The sequence below is a fragment of the Homalodisca vitripennis genome, chromosome 6 (genome assembly GCF_021130785.1).
Source record: "Homalodisca vitripennis isolate AUS2020 chromosome 6, UT_GWSS_2.1, whole genome shotgun sequence".
NCBI lineage: Eukaryota > Metazoa > Arthropoda > Insecta > Hemiptera > Cicadellidae > Homalodisca > Homalodisca vitripennis.
In genome coordinates this window covers 62450339-62470475 of record NC_060212.1, presented here as the reverse complement: position 1 = coordinate 62470475, position 20137 = coordinate 62450339, and the positions used below count along the sequence as shown (strand labels likewise).

General features: G+C 33.4%; 1 protein-coding gene across 2 annotated transcripts in view; it reads left to right on the top strand.

Annotated features, from left to right (window-relative positions):
- The window catches only part of LOC124364380 (myosin-2 heavy chain-like), a 36791-nt gene extending 17118 nt beyond the window's left edge, over positions 1-19673 (top strand). For both annotated transcript variants that reach the window (XM_046819789.1, XM_046819791.1), the window contains exons 8-20: positions 1195-1298; positions 3581-3719; positions 6842-7021; positions 7151-7354; positions 7868-8155; positions 8917-9539; positions 9649-9774; positions 10295-10532; positions 12959-13108; positions 14204-14335; positions 16845-16948; positions 17386-17514; positions 19541-19673. In XM_046819789.1, the coding sequence (XP_046675745.1) occupies positions 1195-1298; positions 3581-3719; positions 6842-7021; positions 7151-7354; positions 7868-8155; positions 8917-9539; positions 9649-9774; positions 10295-10532; positions 12959-13108; positions 14204-14335; positions 16845-16948; positions 17386-17514; positions 19541-19589 (2466 nt within the window). In that variant the 3' untranslated portion in view covers positions 19590-19673. The remainder of the gene's footprint in view (positions 1-1194; positions 1299-3580; positions 3720-6841; positions 7022-7150; positions 7355-7867; positions 8156-8916; positions 9540-9648; positions 9775-10294; positions 10533-12958; positions 13109-14203; positions 14336-16844; positions 16949-17385; positions 17515-19540) is intronic.
- Positions 19674-20137: the final 464 nt, after the last annotated feature.

Here is a 20137-nt window from a genome sequence, read left to right as displayed (position 1 = left end):
CATCAGTTTTACAAATTAATTTTATTCAATTACGTAACTAAATGCTCCCAGGCACCCAATTACAAGAAATACCTCCAAAATTCATGTACGGAAAATAACTTCCGGAAGATGGTGTCCTTCCTCGGTGATGCATTCCACACGTCTTTCCTTGAAATTTTCCATCACTTTCACTACAGTTTCTTCTTGAATTGCCATAATTTCCACACTGACTGCCTCCTTCAGATCAATTAAGTTTCGGGGCTTGTTTACGTAGACTTTTGACTTTAGGTATCCCCAAAGAAAAAAATCACAGGCTGAGAGGTCAGGTGATCTAGCGGGCCAGTGGACATCTCCAAAACGCGAGATGATGTGGTGGGGGAACATCCGCCTTAAGACACACATGGAGTCATTGGCTGTGTGGGCCGTGGCCCCGTCCTGTTGAAACCAAATTCGATCTCGATTTACACGTAACTCTCGCAGTTTCGGCCCCAAAAAGCTACGTAGCATGTTAACGTAACGTTCCGAGTTCACAGTGACTGTAGCGTTGTTCTCCTCAAAAAAATAAGGACCAACAATCCCCAATTTTGACATTCCACACCAGACTGTTACTTTAGCACTATGAAGAGGCTTTTGGTGCAATTCTCTGGGATTAGTTGCTGCCCAATACCTACAGTTTTGTTTGTTGACATAGCCGTCTAAATGGAAATGGGCTTCATCTGACATTAAAAGCACAACATCATTATTAGAGTACAAAATGTCCAACATTGTTTCACAAAATCGTCTTCGGTGCTCAAAATCACGATCATAGAGCTTTTGCGTGATCATAATTTTGTATGGGTGAAACTGTAACTCACGGCTTAAAATGCGCTGCAACGAACGACGGCTGAGGCCTAAAGTTTGAGCATGACGCCTGGTGGAACGACGCGGACTGTGAAGCACTGACGCTCTAACATTCTCAATTTTCTGTGGAGTAACTGTCGTACGTGGACGCCCAGTAGATTTACCACTCATGACAGACCCTGTTGTCCAGAATGCAGTCACCCAACGTGATATGGATCTGCGATCTGGAATGGGTTCATCACGCGCTACACCAAAACGTTGTCGAAGAATGTCTATGCAAAATTTCAGTACAATCCCGCCATTATATTTTTTTATAATAGTAAGGATTGATACACAAACAATAGTAATAATTGAATTATATGTTTGGTATTTCAGTGCAAACAAGAGTCTCCAGCTGATTTCATTCACCTCAGTCGGATTTTTGTGATTGAGTTAGGAAAATACATCGTAGCTCTGCAAAAACAAACAGATACTGAGCTGTAAGATTTTATTTTTAGTCTTATGTAGTTATTTTGTATTTTTTAAGTATTGAGTCAAGATTTTGGTATTTCAAAGTGTATTAGTCATGGGAAAATAGACAAATGTTTATGAAATAAAATGTTATAAGCTTCCAAGAACGTAGCCAAGAAAAACTTTTGGGGGATCCAGACAACTTATAATTTTCCATAGTGGACAGAGAGTAAGGCCCCATTTTGTTCCTTGCAAAGTTCTTGACCTGTTTTTTTGTTGAGAACGATCTTTCAACAGTACATGTCAGTAATACTAATAATCGTTTACTAAAAAAGTAATTGAAAATTTGGGGGAGGTCCGCATCCCTAGACTCCCTCACTGGCTACATCCTTGTAAGCTTCATACATACAAATCTTGAGGGCTTTGAGAAAAAGTACCTTGCCTAACATAATAGAGGATTTCAATAAACAGAGCACTTCATTCCCTTCCCTCTTACACCCATCTCCCTAAAATATAAGAATGGACAACAAAAACAAATGTTTAAAATCTAGAAAAGTAGAGTTAACTATGATTGGATTATGTAATATGTTTTTACTTTAAAAAATGAACTTTCTGTAAAGTCAGAGAAATGAGAGTTTTGGTAAACATGACAGATATTCGCAGTCAGTGCCCCTTCCTGGAAGAACTAATAAGAATTTTGATTATTATTAGATCACTCTTTGTGAAAGCTATTTTGGAAGCATGAAATAAAAATTGTCAATTGCTCTCCAGAATTTCATATCTGTTTTAACAAAATATTTTATGGGCAGACAACTTTAATTTTGGGGCACATATGATAAGCCCCATATAGCTGAAGGAAATAAATATGGAGAGTAGGAGAGATGTTGTGCTAGAACACACTGTGTTCAGTTTTGCGGTCTCTGGTAAGGTAAATTGATGATATTTGTGATGAAAAAACTTTCTTTACGAACGTTTTACATATAATTATTTAATTAACTAGTTAATTAATTATCCAAAATATGCTCATGTAGTCATTTTGCCCTTTCTGAAATGTTTGAAGAGATTATTACGTACCCCCAAAACAGTCTATGTAACTAGTTGAAGATGTTGCCCTGGTTTTTTTCTTAGTGTAAACTCTTCTGTGCCAACCTATTTATTTGAATTCTTGGTTTATATTTGTCTATTGAATCTATACTTCAGTAAAAGTCTATGAAACTTCTCTAGATTTTTACTTGAACAGCAAGAAATTGGTCTTGAATCACATTAAAAGACTGAATAAATGTTGTAAATAACTTGATATACAATATTCCAAAGAGTAAGAAATAAACACAAATTGATCTTCTGATAACAGAATTGCTGAAATTTCTTCCATGAGATATACTGGCTAAAATATTAGTTATAAAAAGTATAAAAATGTTTAGTCAAATGACTATGGCCACAAATTCCACCCACAGTTATTAAAAAAAAATCAGAATTAACAATATTTTTGTTGACATTTTGAAAAATATTTCCATAAGAATAATAGTTAATTTTATAAATCAAGACAACAAAAATTAATGTAAAAAACAAACTCTTATTCTTTTTAATTTGAATATTTTATTACATACAAGTGTTTCATCACGATGCTATCCTTCAACGCATAAATAAACTCTTTAAAAAAATAAATAAACACATATAGGGACATTTTAAGTGTATGTTAGGTTTGTATTTTAATAACAAACTTGCTATTTTGATCAGTTTTCTTTTCTATTTAATATTTGAATTTTTCTCAAAAACTTGGATTTATCTTAATCTTTAGATTTGAGTTTAGACTATATTTTCTTGACTTAAATTAATTTTAAGTAAATACGTAATTTTTCCTTTCTACACAATACTGTCAGACCCTGACATCTATGGCTCTGTACAACAGGTGTAGATCTCTTCTGCCAATCTTCATGTGGGGTGAGAGGGTTGATGTTTTCCTTTTTCTTCAACTTTTTATAATTTCCATTTTCATTTCTTTAATAATATTTTTATATTTATGATTAGTTTCTAATAAATATTTAGTAAAATTCTATTTTATTGTAAGTATTCTATTTTGTTTTCAGTGTTTGTATAAATTCAAGGGATTTCAAGGGCACTACTAAATACTTATTAATTTATTTTGTTACAGGCATTATTAATGTATTATTAAGACAGTATAAAGCCGAAACTCATGTTGTGTTTAATTTAATACAAGGTTCAAAACCATGGATAAGATTTTGCTTTACATACTAATTTATAACTAATAAATAATCTTGTAAATTTAGATGCAATATCATGTTTCTACTAGGCAAAAAGTGAAATGGGAACTGAACTCATTCAAGAAAGAGAAAACTGAAAAGGAAGGAAAATTAAAAAGCCTTGAACGAAAACTTGAAGCCCAAACAGCAAAAGCCAATCAAGAAGAACAGGATCACGTTCTGCTACAAGTGAGTGCAATTTTATATGTTCAATATCTTAAGTAGCAAAAAGGATGACTGTCAATATTACTTGCATAATTTTATAAACTAATAGTATACCACTCCATGTGTCACGTAACACGCTTAACTAAAGATAAAGTCAGGTATTTTTACTCAAAGAAATTAATTTCTATTTTCGAGGCATTTTTTTGGTAAAATTTGTATATTCCACTCAAGCATTTTGAACCCGAACCTTAACTACCTTTAGAATTCCACTTTCCACTTTTGTGGAATAAATACTTCACTAAAAAAAAAAATTTAGAGCTGCTCTAATAGTTATTTAATGTCCAACTACAAGAGCTTGCATCAAATTACTTCAAGTTTTATGCAATAACAACAATGTTAAACTTTAACACATTAACTGCTGACTAATTTTACCTGAGTTGGGCTGTGCTGAAAAGAAAAATTTTACTTTTCGATGTGTAGACACTCAAAAATATTTGTCTTGGGTACAAAAATAAACTTTATTACGAATTATACCTTATTAGAAAAAAATTAATAATGGACTAGTAAACGCGTCGTCGGCAGCATATAGCATCACATATTGACGCTATGTGCTGAAGACGCGTTAACGAGTCCAGGAGCTTTAAGTGACAAATAGCACTTGATTTAATAATAATAATAGAATGGAATTTCTTTTACTTACATCTCTGGATCGAAACACAATAATAAATTCATCACTACAAATATTTACACTATATACAGAATGTTTCTTCTAGGCGTGATAACTAGCAAAAACAGTCTTGAAGACACAAAGCTGGTGTTTCTGGACAAGCTTTGCACTGGTATGTTGTATCCTTTCTTCGTCCGTTACGAGTACACACTTTACACTTTTTTCTTGCTCTGATTCCTTTGTCATTCAAAGGCAGCTTTGTAGGTAGGTGCTTTCTACTTCCCCCTCGTTGTCTTCCTCTTCTTCATGTTGATGTTCCCTGTCAGGCCCTAGAAGGTTTTTCACGATATCCAATCTAAAGTCCAGCACTGTCATTTTTCTTGCCAATAACAAACTTGTTATACAAAATAAAAGCATTGAGGATACCCATTTGTAAAAATGTGGATCAGCAGCTTTTTGTGCCATCGCATGGTCTTCCGCTCACATGGATAGTAGCTCATGAGCTGATCCTTCCTATCCACTCCCAACTCATATAATTATTATATTTATTCTATTATAGGTAAGGGCTTAATTTTTTCCTTACCCCATCGGTTCACGGACAGATTCATGTCATTTTCATACTGGTTACTAATATAAACCACCTCTCTTACATCCTTCCACTTCCCTACCATTATACCATCATGGTATTTTGCCACCGTTTTCGCCTTTCTTAAGTTTTTTAGTTATCACATCACATCTTTTGATACACCTACTCTGTCTGATCGTAGGGTTCCTGTAATGTAGGTTCTTTTCTCTATAAGAGATTTTGTCAGAGAAATTACTGTTGTAGAAGTTGTCAGCAAAAATTGAATAACCCTTTTCCAAGCCATGGTTCCAATCAAGTGTAACACTACTTTCTCGGCATGTCCTTCTCCAGACAAAATGTCCATAGCACCTGCGTACACAGCAAACTTCATTACTAGTCCATTTGGTTCAGCAAGAATGTATAGCTTTACTCCATATTTTATGTCTTTTATTCTTAATGTATTGTTTAAACTTAAGTCTGCCTCTAAATAGAACCATAGACTCATCTAACGACAACTCTTTACTGGGTGAGTATATACACAACATTTTGTTGTTGAAATAGTCAACAGCAGGTTTTATTTTATGTAATCGATCATTATTTTCATCACAGTAAACAACATGTAAACATCTTAAAATTAACAAAAATCGGTCTCGTGACATGTACTCACCAAAAAATGTTTTGAATAACTTGTCTGTACTCCAATAATGTTGTAGTTGTGGCAAACGGACAATTCCAGTATGAAACAAAAGACCAAGGAATATATTAAATTCCTGCAAAGTCAGATCTTTCCATTGACATATTCGTGACTTTTCTTTAGTTTGTTCAGATAAGAACACCTTTTCTGCGTAACTATTGGTTTCTTTGACAATACTTTGAAGAAACACATCATCAATAATAAGTCTAAACCAATCTATTGGTTTATTACCTGGTGGAGGAATTCTTAAAACCCGTTGGTTCATTAAATAAAAAATGTTTTTTAATTGGGGCAATTCACTCCATTGCAAAAACAAGACGAGAAGCTTTTTTCCTCGACGAGAAGTTGGTTTAGCTGAGGGTAGACTGTTTATATGGCTAGGACCAGGTATAGCAAGATCGTTATCACTGGCAGCAGGTGATGCATTATTGGGCTCGGCTGAAGTAATGTCAAGGACAGAACTGTTCTCGAGCGTGGTGTTATCAAACTCATCTTCATCACTTGATTCATTTCCATTCGGCCTAAAACTATCGCCACTACTATACTCATCAGATTGAGAGTCGTAAGAGAGCATATCTGTCGATTTCACTGATAGTTAAATTATCAGGATTACGAAAATATGTTGGATCTTTGTCACTCATGTTAAAACACTTCAAAATCACATAAATCAAAAAACGAAACTAACTTTCGAGTAAGGTAACCTATAATCTTCACTGTCGTAACGTCTGATTTACAATAAACCAATCAGCTAAGCTACCAATTAGGAGGAAGCAGGTGCGCGCGCAAAGAACGCGTTTACGCGTCTCCCGCACATGACTCGGTTACCTGCAGACGCGTTTACGCGTCGTCAGCACTGAATGTGTTAAACACTACTACACACATATTTTTGTCATATATTTACATAAGATACTCGTAAAGATTTCAAAGATATTAGATAGACATCCAAACTCTTTTTAGTTTTTCTTGGAAAGTTTATATTTTTTTATTATTTAAGTAAATAAAGTTTCAGATACCAATAACCAATAAAATAAAAGATTTTATTGCACGTATGTATTAATTATATCATTAAAACGAGATGTCTTTTATAATTCTACGACCAAATTTAGAGTGTAAAAGTGTTGAATGTTTTGGTAAAAATCTAAAACTGAGTTTTAATATAATATAAATTAGTACTGAAGTTCTGTTTAATTAGTTTTTGATTTCATCATTGGATGTTACAGTCCAAAATTGGAAAACTCCAAGATGCCATTGATGCTGGAAAGAAGATTTTGAAAGAGACGGAGAAAAGTTGTAAAACTAAAGTAGAAAAGTTAGAGAATGAACTAACAGCTAAGAGGCAGTCAGCTATTCAACTTAGTCAAGTTTTGGACGAGAAGTCTCGCTTTATAACGCAACTAGAAGTGAGTTTTATGGTTGATTTTTTTTAAAATAAGTAACACAACAGAATCTGTAAAGATAGTGGTCCTATGAAATATAAATTATTGTTGAACTATTCAGGAAGACAACACAATAAGTTCTGCTTCTTTTAGGGAAAAGTAGAACTGCTGCAGAACACTGCAGATGCTGCAAAACAACAGGTGAAAGACATTCAACACGCCTACAAATCTAAGATAGCCAAATTGGAGAGTGATCACACTGAAAAAGTGACAGATCTCTGCAAGAACCAGACACTGATAAACAAACAGCTGAGCCAAGCACTGGAGCAATCTTCCAATTACGTCAATCAGATGCAGGTAAAGTAATTACATAATTAGCTATAGTTATTATATAATTAGCTATAGTGACTACATAATTAGCTATAGTAATTACATGGTTAGCTATAGTAATTACATTATTAGTAATAAAATTACATTATTAGCTATAGTAACTATGTGATTAGCTAAAGTAATTACATTGTTAGCTATAGTAATTACACAATTATGTATTATAATAATAAATAATTAGCTGTATTAATGACATAATTAGCTATAGTAATTACATAATTAGTTATACAATCCCACAGGAACAAACATGGTAAGGTTACAAAGCACCCAATTTTAACTTTTGTTTAAAAATGGATATTTCTAGAGAAAAACTTTATTCTTAACCATCCATATACTTTCTCCAAAACTATGTAAGGGGAGAAAGTAAACGCAAGGCTTAAATCCAGGTTCAAAAATTATTTAACTAGTTCAATATTCAACTATTTTCCTATGCAACTGTAATTTTTACAAGCAATTGCACACAAAGTATCCTGGATGTTGTAGGAGACGAAGAAGGAGAATGCTATATTGGCGACCACAAACTCGTCTCTGACTGAGAAGGTGGCGCACTTAGAGCGAGAACTTGGGAAGTCACAAGAGCGGTGTGCAGCGGCTGAGCGCAGACTGATGCGCGAGACGCAGGAAGTGGTGACCATACAGGATCAGATAGACAAGCTTGAGGCACAGCAGGAGGAGGAGATGATGAGTATCGATGGGGATGTTTGGTGCCAGATCATGTACCAACACGACCAGTGGATCATGGAAGACCTCAGGAATAATCTGGTGGAGAAGGTACTTGATACCAATATGCATTTAACATTGAAACTTATTTATTCAAACTTTCATTATGTAGTTATTTTTATAATTAGAAAATCTTGTGGTCAATTTAATAATATGGAGTATAATACAGAAAACTAAAGTTTTTTAGTAAAATAGTATTATTAAGGTATTAATAAACCTGCCTCAACTTTATAAAACACTATGAATATGAAAACTTCTCTAAAAATGCTCTAGTGAATTAGTAGATTTGATCTCTCACCTAAATTCATTATCTCGAGCCAACTTCGTAAAACCCATTGCACTATATATATATATATATATATATATATATATATATATATATATATATATATATATATATTATCTTTGCTCACTAAGAAACAAGTTTAGTAAATAAAGTTTTTTTAAATACCAAAGAACAATATGTTTGAGATACGAATTTTAAATTTTTTTAATATGGTCAATGTGCAATATGGAGTGTCACTTTTGACAGAGAACAATCATTTTTCATATTGGTTAACCAAGCCTGTAGACATAACATAGCTATGATGGAAAGGGTTGACTCAATGTGGATATTGAGTTTAGCTCCAACTCTAGCCATGTATGTCAAATGGTGAGTAGGACAGTTCCCATTGAGTAGTCTAAGCTTGTAATCTGCGTTTTACTCATTAACTTACCAGCAACTATATTTAAAAATTGTGCTCAATTTATGTTGGCTTTAAAATGTGCACTAACTTACAAATTTTTATTTATTCAACAACTTTTTTCTGCAGGAAAAAAAGTTAGAGGCTCTTCGCTCTCAGGGTGATTGTGCCCTGAGAGATTTTGAGAAAATGCAGAATGAGCTGCAACAACGCCGTCAGCAGTTCAACGAGTTAAAAGATGTCTTCCTTGATTTTGAAAAAAAGCGTGATACTGTAGTCAGGGAACAGAGGGAGTTCTACAGCAAGATGTTATTGCTGTCGAGCAGAACGATTCCAAGGGATAGGTTTTTCAAAAACCTCATTGAGGAATGCCAAACGAAGACTGTCAGAATAGACGAGTTGGAGAAGTCCATGAGGAGTGCTGACAAAACTATTGAGGAGGCCAAGAAAAACAACGAGGCTCAGTTAAAAGCCATGCAAGCCGAGATGAAGTACACTGCTGGAAAACTCTACGAGTTTGAGAACTTGATAAAGCTTAAAGAGATGCATCTACAAGAAGTCATCAAAGTATTTGAACAGGAGAAGATGCTCAAGATGTCTGCTGAAGGTTCGCTCAACACGTACAAACTGTTGTTGGAGGATTTAAAGAAAGAAAACACTGATATTCGAGCCAAACTGAACTATCTTGAAGACTTGCAGAAAAACAGAACGAATATATCACAAGTTACTGAAGAGCTTGCAAAGGAGGCCCAGTAAGTACCAAACAAAACAAAATTATAAAAAAATAATTCATTAAGTTCCACAATTAAGCGGTTAGTGTTACAAGTGCAAAACAATAACATCTCCATACGTATGTTTCAGAAAGAGGGAAGATGCTGAAGGTAAACTGAAGGATTTGGAAAAAGATTTCCAAGATATAAAGAATCAACTCAAATCAAAATCGGAGAAAGGTTTGCAACATACAGGAAAACTTAAGGATACCAATAAGTAAGAATGAATACTATATTGAAATTCTAATTAAATAAACAAATAGTAATAATTATAAAAATTATGAAATGTCAGTCTGCGAAATTAAATTGACTAATCTAAAATCTTGTAAGTTTTAAATAACTAATATATTTATTAATATTGCTCTCAAATATTCTCAATCAGAATTCCATACAATATTAGACACAAATTTGGTTAATTCTTGATTTTTTTTATTTAATTCCATAAAATGTTTTAATGTATTCTTTTATAAAATCCTAATCAAGTTTGTATCAAGGGTTATAAATTTTGATTTTGATTGGGTTGCCTGAATCAATATGAGTTTAACTTTTTTATGAAGGATAAAAATAAACTTCTGGTTCAAAAATCAAATTTAAATGGGACATTAATTTTATAGTATAAATTATTGTAATGTAGTCCTTAAATTATACAAAAAATCTCTTATTCTAGCAGGAATAAAATGGTCTATATCAGTAAAATTTCACATGTTACTAATACTATAATCTTCATACTATTTCAGAGAAATTGAGCATCTAAGAGACAAGGTCAGAGATATGATGGATAACATGAAGTACATGGAAAGAATCCTCATGGAGAGCCAGAAGAGTAAGGAGTCACTGCAGAAAGATCATGAGGAACTCTACAACAAGCTCAGGCGAGCTGTCAGGGTGATGGTGGAGTCAAAGGCAACTCAGGAGTCACTGGAATTCAAACTAGACCAGCGTAGACAAGTGATTGAACAACTTCAGATGAGCTATGTGAGAACATGTTTTTTTTAAGAGTTTGTCTCCTATTTACGAAATCTAATGTTTTATAGTTGATTACTTATGTTTAGAAATTCAAGAGAAGGAAAGTTTCAGTGTGAACTTTCAATTTCTTAAAAAAAGAGAGAGAGAGAGAAGCTGATCCCCTTTTAAGCCTTATTCTGCTCAACCTCATGTGCCACTGGCCTGTGCAAGGATCTTATCAAATGAATTGATACAATACAAGAACAATGGTACTGACAAAATGTGTTATGGTCACCAACAGTGCTACAGTTCTAGTATTTTTTTTTCCAGCTGCAGGTCCGTTGTCATGGTAATAACTATACTAGAGTTTTAGGTAAGAGGTTTTTTGCTCTTCACTGCTTTGGTGTTGTCACTTGTAAAGCAGGGTTTACAAGAACATCAGTACCAAATGAACTTCTCTGGTCAATATCTGATGTCACTAACAAAACAAACACTTTAAATATGAAAGCTATCCAGAAAGTATCAGACGTATTTTAATGGTGCGGCAGTGGGCTGGGCTACAGCCGCCACCTTGGTGTCAAACACTCTGACATTCAATACGCATCGAGCTGTAGACGCGCGCAGTGTGTATCTCTTTTACTTTTCTCACTGTGATTAATTAAAATGTGTGCTGCAATTGAAAATCCCATCACTTGTGAAGTGCGTTCAGTGATAATTTTTTGGCAAGCGTATAATTGAGCTCATAAATTTTCTTTTTCCACGATAATGCACATCCCCATACAGCCAATCGTACATGTCAATTCTTGGATGATTATGATTGCGAAGTGTTTGATCATCCGCCTTATAGCCCAGATCTGGCACCAAACTACTAGCATCTCTAACCAGCGATGAAGGCCTGGCTCGCAATGCAGCGTTTCAATAGTGATGCTGAACTTTACGCTAACGTTGATCAGTGGTAAAGATCTCTCGCAGCAGATTTCTACAAAGCTGGAATCAAAAAACTTGAGTCAAATTATGATAAACGTCTCAATTTGAATGGGGATTACATTGAAAAATAGACTAAGAGTGTAGCTTTTAAATGTGTTTAATAAAAGGTTCCTATTTCAATTGACTAATTTTTTAATTTCCAAACGTCTGTTACTATCTGGATAGCCCTTGTATGTTTCTGCTATCTAAATTCCAACAGATTCTTACATTGTTGAATGTATGATAAGGATTATCCAAAGAATGTGATGATTTGGGTCTGAAGGACTACATAATTGTAAACCAAAAGTTTTAACATATAATTCTAGAAAATTTAATAGAATTTTTTGTAAAACGATTCAAAAAATATAAAAGTTACAAAGTTTTCAAAATTTATTCAAGTAGTATTGATTTGCCAATAATTTCTTTTACTAATCTATGTGTTAGGGTTTAATGTGTTTTTATATACATAAATACAAAATAGTTAATCTAAAACACCACTGTTTTACTCAAGAACTCCAGAAAGAATAGCTTCACTAGAAACGATGAGTTTGATAAAGAGAAATCAATTAAAATGGTTTGATGAAACTTGTTTCATTGCTGCCAAAGAACAGTATCGAAACATTTCATTTTAACATGGTAATATGTTAAATTGTTCTCTTCTTAGCATAATTATCTTAGCAATATTCTTCAATTACTTCCAATTTTCAAAGTTATCAAAATTAATGTTGACAGTATGGACTTGAGGTTGTAGATACTTCTGCAGCGTTATGGAGGGTCTGTAGGCTAAGAATAATTTTCCATGTTACAAACAAGCCATCTGTATCGCAATACGAATTCATACTATTTAAAGTTTCATTAAATTTTCTGACTGCGGTGGACATCACTCTAATACCGTACTGATTATTTGAATATTGCTAAAATCACTGTGGCAGTGAAAGTATTAAGGATTGCACCTGCAAGAACTACATGTGGCTAGATGATGTGTGTAAAGCACTACTTGGCACATTTGAGGAGCCTATAAGGCCATAACAAAACATTTCTAGACCTAGGTAAGTTATTTCTTCAGTACCTTCAGTATTACATTTCTCAAGGACGTATTGAGTAACACTTTATGTAAAAAGATAATGTAAGGAAATATATCGTGTTAGAATTAGAATTTCTTAATAAATCAAACCATATTCATGATTTTTTTGGTCTTTTACTATGTAGTTCCAGTGGAGTATAAAGAAAATTATTTTGGAGGGATCTGACACATTGGGTGATTTAGAAAGCATAAGATACCCTCCAAAAACTGGGGTTCGGCAATCTTATCCCAAAACATTGTTGAGCTTTAAGACCTCATTAATGTGTTCTAGGTTAAAACAAACTACTGTATGTAAATTAATGTTTGTCTTTCAAAATTTTGGGATTTCTTGAGCCCCCCTCTCCCTTGTATACGCCCACGGTTCATTCAGAAGTTTATTATAGAATAATACACATTTTCACTCAAGGCCAACACTGAGGACCAGCTGGACACTCTGAGGGATGTGCTACAAGACATGAGACACGCGATGGATACACTTTATTCAGAAAAGGAAGAACTGAAGGATCAACTGGCGAACCATATGCATTGTAAAGCAGAGATGGCCTTGCACCAAGAGGTAGGAATTTGCTCAAAATCTATTCTAATGTAAAAATAGTTAATAAAATTAATTAAGAGTGGGACTTGCTCCTTTCAAGGAATCATGATAGCCTTCTTTGTGAAGTATTTTCGTTCAAATGAAACGTTCCTGACGCACGGTTCCTGATGGTTCACCACTGGCACAGAGAATCAATTTGGTATAAACTATTATCAGTTTAATCAGACTGCAGTATCGGTTCAATTACGCTTTCAAATCGTGAATTGTAGAAAAAAAAGGCATAGTAAACATCATGTTTCAAAGCAGTATTGGTATGAGGAATTTTGACAAATCTTTCCCATTTTGTTAAACTCTGAAGTAGTCTTGATAGAAATAGATAGAAATATACTTCTCCATTTGTGCACTAAATCTATTCACCAATCTGCCATTTCTTGACTTTTGGCCACTTGAACTCAAAGCTGTTGCAATTACTGCAGATTCTAATGGCTTCTATTCTTCCAAACCCGTGCTTAACACAAAGATATTCTTATGGTCTGTATAAGCAAAAACATATTCCAACAACAGTCAAAATTATGTAAAATACTAATTTTTTACTTTTTTTCATCACAGAATGAAGATTAAGCATAAAAGTAATGAAATTAATATATTCATTTTAAATTGATGACTAGCTTAATTCAATTAAAACTACAAAAGGGAACTAATTATTTGTCCTGCTACTGCTGTAGCATTACAATTTTCCACAATTATGATTTCAACATTTTGAACACCTTGGTGAAGTCACCTTTGAAGATGTGCTCATATCGCTTTATATCAGACATTTTCTTACTTGCTATTGTTAAGTTGATTTTAGTGATTTAACGTAACTACTGGATTGTTATCTTATAATAAATAATGTAAAAGAAAACACTAACACAGATTGATAAAATCATTGTGGTATACAACTAAATGGAGAGACCAATACAATTAGCAATTGAGGTTTTGTACAATTCTAACTCTTCCAGGAGAAGCACGACAGACGCCTATTGCCTCCTAAACCCCGTTTTACATCTAATATTAGTACATGACCTCTTAGTTCAAAGGAACGTCAAACTTAGGTAAAGTGCTCTAATGTTCCAGCTGAAGATGTTGCAGAGGGACAAGGTTATAACGGAAGAACAGAACTCTCGTGAGAAGGAGATGTTGTTGCACCGCCTGCGAGACAATGAAGACACAATGAAGGAGCAACACAAACATCTTAGAGCATTCCAGGTGAGTTCTTTCACGGATATATAATTAGTAAGCAGCAGAATCCTCAGGAGGGTTCACTTTTAGCTTATTTATACTTTGCAGTTGAACCTACACTTGGCTCAGTGAAAACCGAAATGTTGCTTACATCTGGGCAACTTCCATCACAAACTGCAAATAACAAGATATTGGGGTATAAGGATTGATCTGTCAGTTTATTTTAGTGTGGAGGATGAGTGTTAGAGTGGGTGAGGCTCACTAGCGTTTCTAGCCTAATTATGAGCGAATACTTTCCCCTACCTGCTTTGACTGGAAGAGGCTGGAACAGAGTTAGCCTTCCCTTCTTCCAAGGTGACCTTTCCTCATGGGATCTTGTCAGAAGACTTCTGCCAACCCAAACTATCCTGAAAATCCTGTCTCTCTGGGAGCAATCACAAGTACAATAAGGACATTCATCAGCTGTCCTTCATGAATAAACAAAACAAATACAGTAGAATACATTATGTATCAATCAATGATGTAGCCAGTGAGGGGGTTCAAAGGGTCTGGACCTCCCCACCCCCCCCCAAGTTTTCAATTACTTTTTTAGTAAACAATTATTATTATTTAAATCATTTAGTATTACTGGCATGTACTGCTGAAAGATCGTTCTCAACAAAGAAACAGGTCAAGAACTATTTTAAGGAACAAAATGGTCCACTACAGAAAAATAACAGTTGTCTGAACCTCCCTAAATATTTTCCTGGCTACATTCTTGGTATCAATATAAGAAAATGTCAATGAATTGAAATGAATCTCCGTTAAAAAATACAGACAAAAAATCCATGTTCACTTAATTTCTGTATTTAGAAGCACAGATGAAATACTGTTCTACACGGTCTCACTCCTTAGGCTTTGTTACTGTTCTTATTTTGTTGTACCTAAGCATGTGGGACATCTTCCAAATAGCCGGTGAGAAACTAATAAACGTGTCTGTTGTATGAGAAAACTAAATTCTGTGCCGGTATTATGAATAAAGATTGCTATACTGGACTTTAAAATTTACTTTTAAGGTAGACAGCCTAAAGAGTTAAATATACTACAGTTTAAAATATTTTACAAAACCTACTTTGTGTTAATTAAAATTAGAGTGAGCAGGGCACCAAACATGATGTTGAATGGACCAGAGTGCCCAGGCCAATTGCTACTGGGGGACTTATTTACGGTGGCCGCCATATTTCTTTATACTGCACTCATCTGGCTGTGACAGATTTTGATTCATATGTCCCTTCTATTAGTTTTCTGTTTGATGGGTGGGTTACCAAACATCGTATACACTGCGTCCCTCTGGTACTCAAAGAGTTAAAATACCCATTCAACTGTTCAAAAGTATACATTGTTTTGGGAACAAACGGATGATAGTCAGTCAACTTTCATACTGACTTATTCAAGAAATACTATACATTTGTCATTTTGCATTCCAATCACGTCTTGTAAATCAACATGTAAAAAAAAATTATTTAAAACATTTGTATTGGCAGATATGTACAATAATAATGTAAACTAGTGGGTACATTAGATTAATGGGCTGAATTCACTTTTCAACATTTGCTTGTTTCTCTGCTTTCAGCATTGCAAAATTCGCTATCAATTTAAGGGTCTAATAGATAATTTTTTTTATTTAAAGTACTATAAATATCTGAAACAAGGAGATTTTTAATTCAAGGAATTAATTCAACTTGTATATTTATGACTAAACTTAATTATTCTACGGTTATTTGAATTACCATAGTCCTAAACTTAGTGTGGCGGAACATGACAGAGCCCGTCCGAATATCTTTTCCGTGACCAGCCAAAGCTGAGTATGGCCCTTATGCTAATAACCTACAAAAAGTTAATCACCAGCAAAGAACTAGTCTTCTCTTTATTGTTTTGAGTAGTTTGGAAACATTTATTTAAGTTTTTTTTATAAACATCCTGAACATTCTTCACATGATGAGTGAGACTTATAGCTAAAAACTAAAAAGGTAATGACCAAACTGGAAGAAATCAACCTACTTTCAACATGACAGTTCAATTAATTTTGGTGGTAAAAGTGTAGAAACATAAGGTAAAAAAGTACGTCAGATCATGTAATAGGCTTTGCTGTGGTAGCATGTAAAATTTAAAGTGTAGTTCATTTCATTTCATTAGGCTTTGTGCGTTACTATGTCACATTAAAATATCAATTTATTGTACTGTTTGTTTACAAATTTATTTATTCTGTGATTTTCTCGCTATCATCATGGTTATCCATAAGACCAATGTAAAAACGTCACTAACACTAAGGCAAATCCCATGGGATGATATGCACCATCATCAAACTCGATGTTTACATAGAAATGAAGCTTTGTGGAAAATATTGAGTATATAGGTCAGTTTGTTCTCGAAATATTGTGGACAGATAACCAATTAGATATGAAAATTTTCAACCCTCTCAAGTGATTGGATTGGAGAGGCTTAGCCAATGATGTGTACAGTAGTATGTTTTATTATTTTTTATTTTTTCCTACAGGAGCAACTGGACAGCTTGAACGCACAACTGAGGGAGGCTAAAACACAACTCGCATCTGAACGTCACAGTCATACACAACAGGTGTTGGCAGTGCAAGCTGACAAGTTAGTGCTAGCTGACAATATATTCTTAACTAACGTCTCAGTTTTCCAGTTCATACTGCGTCAGAACATGGCTTACACTATTAAATTCCTCAGATATTGCAGCCTTGCAAAGGAGAGCCATCTTCGCAGACATCTATTTGAAACATATGTCAAACAGAAACACTTGGTTTCAGTGTAAGAAATATTTTCCAACAAACCAAAGTGTTCTGGTTAACTGAAGATGACTCTCCACAGTTAGGCCATAATACTTCATGAATTTAATTCTGTTTGCTATGTTTCGCCACAGTGTGAATCAGAAGACTTGGATGTTAATTCTGACACTGGTCACGTAAATCTAAGTATTGAGATCAATATATATATGATAGAATAAATATATTTTGATGACTGATTGATTCAAATAACAACTCACCACCTCCATAGTCTTGTTTTCCTCTCAGGAAGAAACTGGAGCTCTATATTCAAGAGCTGGAACAAAGGTTGGCATATGAAACTCGGTTGCGGATGCATACTTCAGACGCAGTGTCTTCGCCACCTCCCAGGAAACAAATTTTCACTTCCTCTGACAGGTAGGAAGATTAAGTTATGGTAAAATTACAACTGATCTTTCATTTCCCTTGTTGAACATGTCAACTAATCTAAATATACAATCATTTTCACATACAGCAAACATTTGTTTAGTCAATAAATCCTAAATAAATTATTAATTTGTTAATGTCTTGTGTTAAAATAAATTCATCTTTATTACAATTAAATAAAATTTACAAATTATCCAAATATGAACATTGACATACTGAACATACTGTAGTAATAGTTCAGAAAAACTAATAGTACATACAATTAATTATGAACGATAAATTCATATAATAAAATGTTCCTACAATTTTTGGAGCCATAAAAAATTAATGAATAATCTATATATAACAAAAGTTAGAAAACCATTTGAAAATCTATAAAATTTAGAAATTAAAGAGAGAAAAAAAATCACTGAATAGCAATAAAATCTAACGAAATTTAAAGTAAATTTTCAAAAAGTTGATCGAAAACCATTCAAATTGAACAATATTGTTTCAAAAAGCTTACAATTCTTGAAAAATATATATCAAAATTATTTGTAAAACAACTTAAATACAAATTCTTTTTACAAAATAATAAAATTTGTCCTATATAAATAAACAGTGAAAAATTAACTCTGCAAAATCTCTAAAGTTTCTTACACTTCAAAGGCTTATTATGATGAGTACATGAAACTACCAAAACATGTCAAACAAATTTTAATATCTTCTTTAATAAAAATGAATTGTTCAAACTTTTACAACCTTACCACATTTCTTAAGACATTTTAGCAGAAATATAAAAATTATCTACAAAAGATAATTAAAAAAATAACTTTCAGAACAATGAAGTTCCTACAACTCTTTAGGATATATTCAAAATGCAAATATAAATGCTGTCTAAAATACTGTAAACAGATCTATAAAATCTGATAGTAAATGTTTCTACAAATTTTAGGAGCCATACAAAATAAATAAAATTTTAAAATCAATATAATAATATCTTAATTTACAAAAAAAAAAATATATTTATTAATAAAATTTATTTATTTAAACAATAAAAATATTACTTACTAACTAGCAACAACTGATTGGCACATTCCAATCCCCTATCTTAATTGGCAAACTACAATAACCCATAACGTAGCTGTGGTGGGAAGGGTTGATTCAATGTAAATGTTAAGTTTACCTCCACTTCACCTTCCTCTTAAGTGCAGCATCAGAAATCTGATGATGTCAAAGACGACTCCTGAAATCTGGAGTCATATTCGTCTGAAGGGATCCAAATAGTTGGTGATGAAGAAGCTCAGTGAACTCTTTGCATCGTTTCGACATCGTAGACACCTAGACTATAAAATGTAGTGCAATCTCATTGTATCATCTAAATTATGTGTAGAAAACTCGGTTGGTCCACCGCGCTTTGGGGTCGTGTCAGTTAACATCGTAGTGCACCTGATGAGACATTAAGAATATATCTCCACCTGGATTGCACTACATTTTGTAGTTTAGGTATCTCTGACGTGGAAACGATGCAGAGAGTTCATTGAGCTCAGATATCAGATGATACACTCAAGATAAAGGTGAATCAGAGCTAAACTTAACATTAACATAACAATGACCAGTAGAAATAATGGTTCAGTGGCGCAACCACATTATTCCACATCCTCAAAAATTAAAATCATTTATCTTCAGAGTAATTTTTGTACACATTTCCTAAAAGGTCATTTTTAAATAGTTTCAGTTAACCTGGCAGTCTGAAATAATTGGAATTCTATGGAATTTTATAAATGTAAAATACTTAACACTATAAGAAACTTTTTATGTGACCATTAAACATTTATTTATTTCAATACGTTTGAATATTTAACTGTTATGTTGTTTTAGAATACCTGTTTTTTGTTCACATATTTTCCACATAGCAAGTATTAAAATTAGAGTCTTAATTAGACAGTTTCACTAGTTTTCATTGAATTTGTAGGATAGTGTCATATCACCTGTACACGGGTTGTCTCTAAGTAATTTTGTATATTACTGTTTACAGTTATGAACAACCAAACCGGGATCAAAACAAATATCACTACAGAAAATAAGCTGAGTTTTTGTACACTTCGAAGTTAACTACCACATTTACAAAGTATATAAATAAATTCTGAAATAAAAATCATTAACACTTTCAGAATCAAATTTTGTTTTGATAAATAATATAGTAATTTTAGTTAGAGATCATATTCTGTTGTATACTTTTGAGTCTATACAGTGAGTTTCAATTTGTACTGTAAAAGAACACAAAATAATTTTGCATAAATCAAAAGGGGAGTTTACACTACAAAATATTTTGATTATGACACTAATGTTTTGAGGGGTTGAAATGGGAGGGTTGTGGCAGGTGCTCAAAATTTTGGAAGTTAGCTGCTTATATTTTAATGTCACTATTGTTTTAAAATGTCACAAATTTTGAACATTGACAGTGAAAGAATTCCACATAACCGCTGTAATTAATTTACCACTAAGTGTGACTAGCAAAGTGCTTTTTTCAATAGTCTTTTTTAAGTAACCACCTTTTTGGTTAGTTACCTGAAACTCCCCTAGTCATATTTCTCCCATATTTAACATAAAGTAGGATAAGGTGTTTATAAAA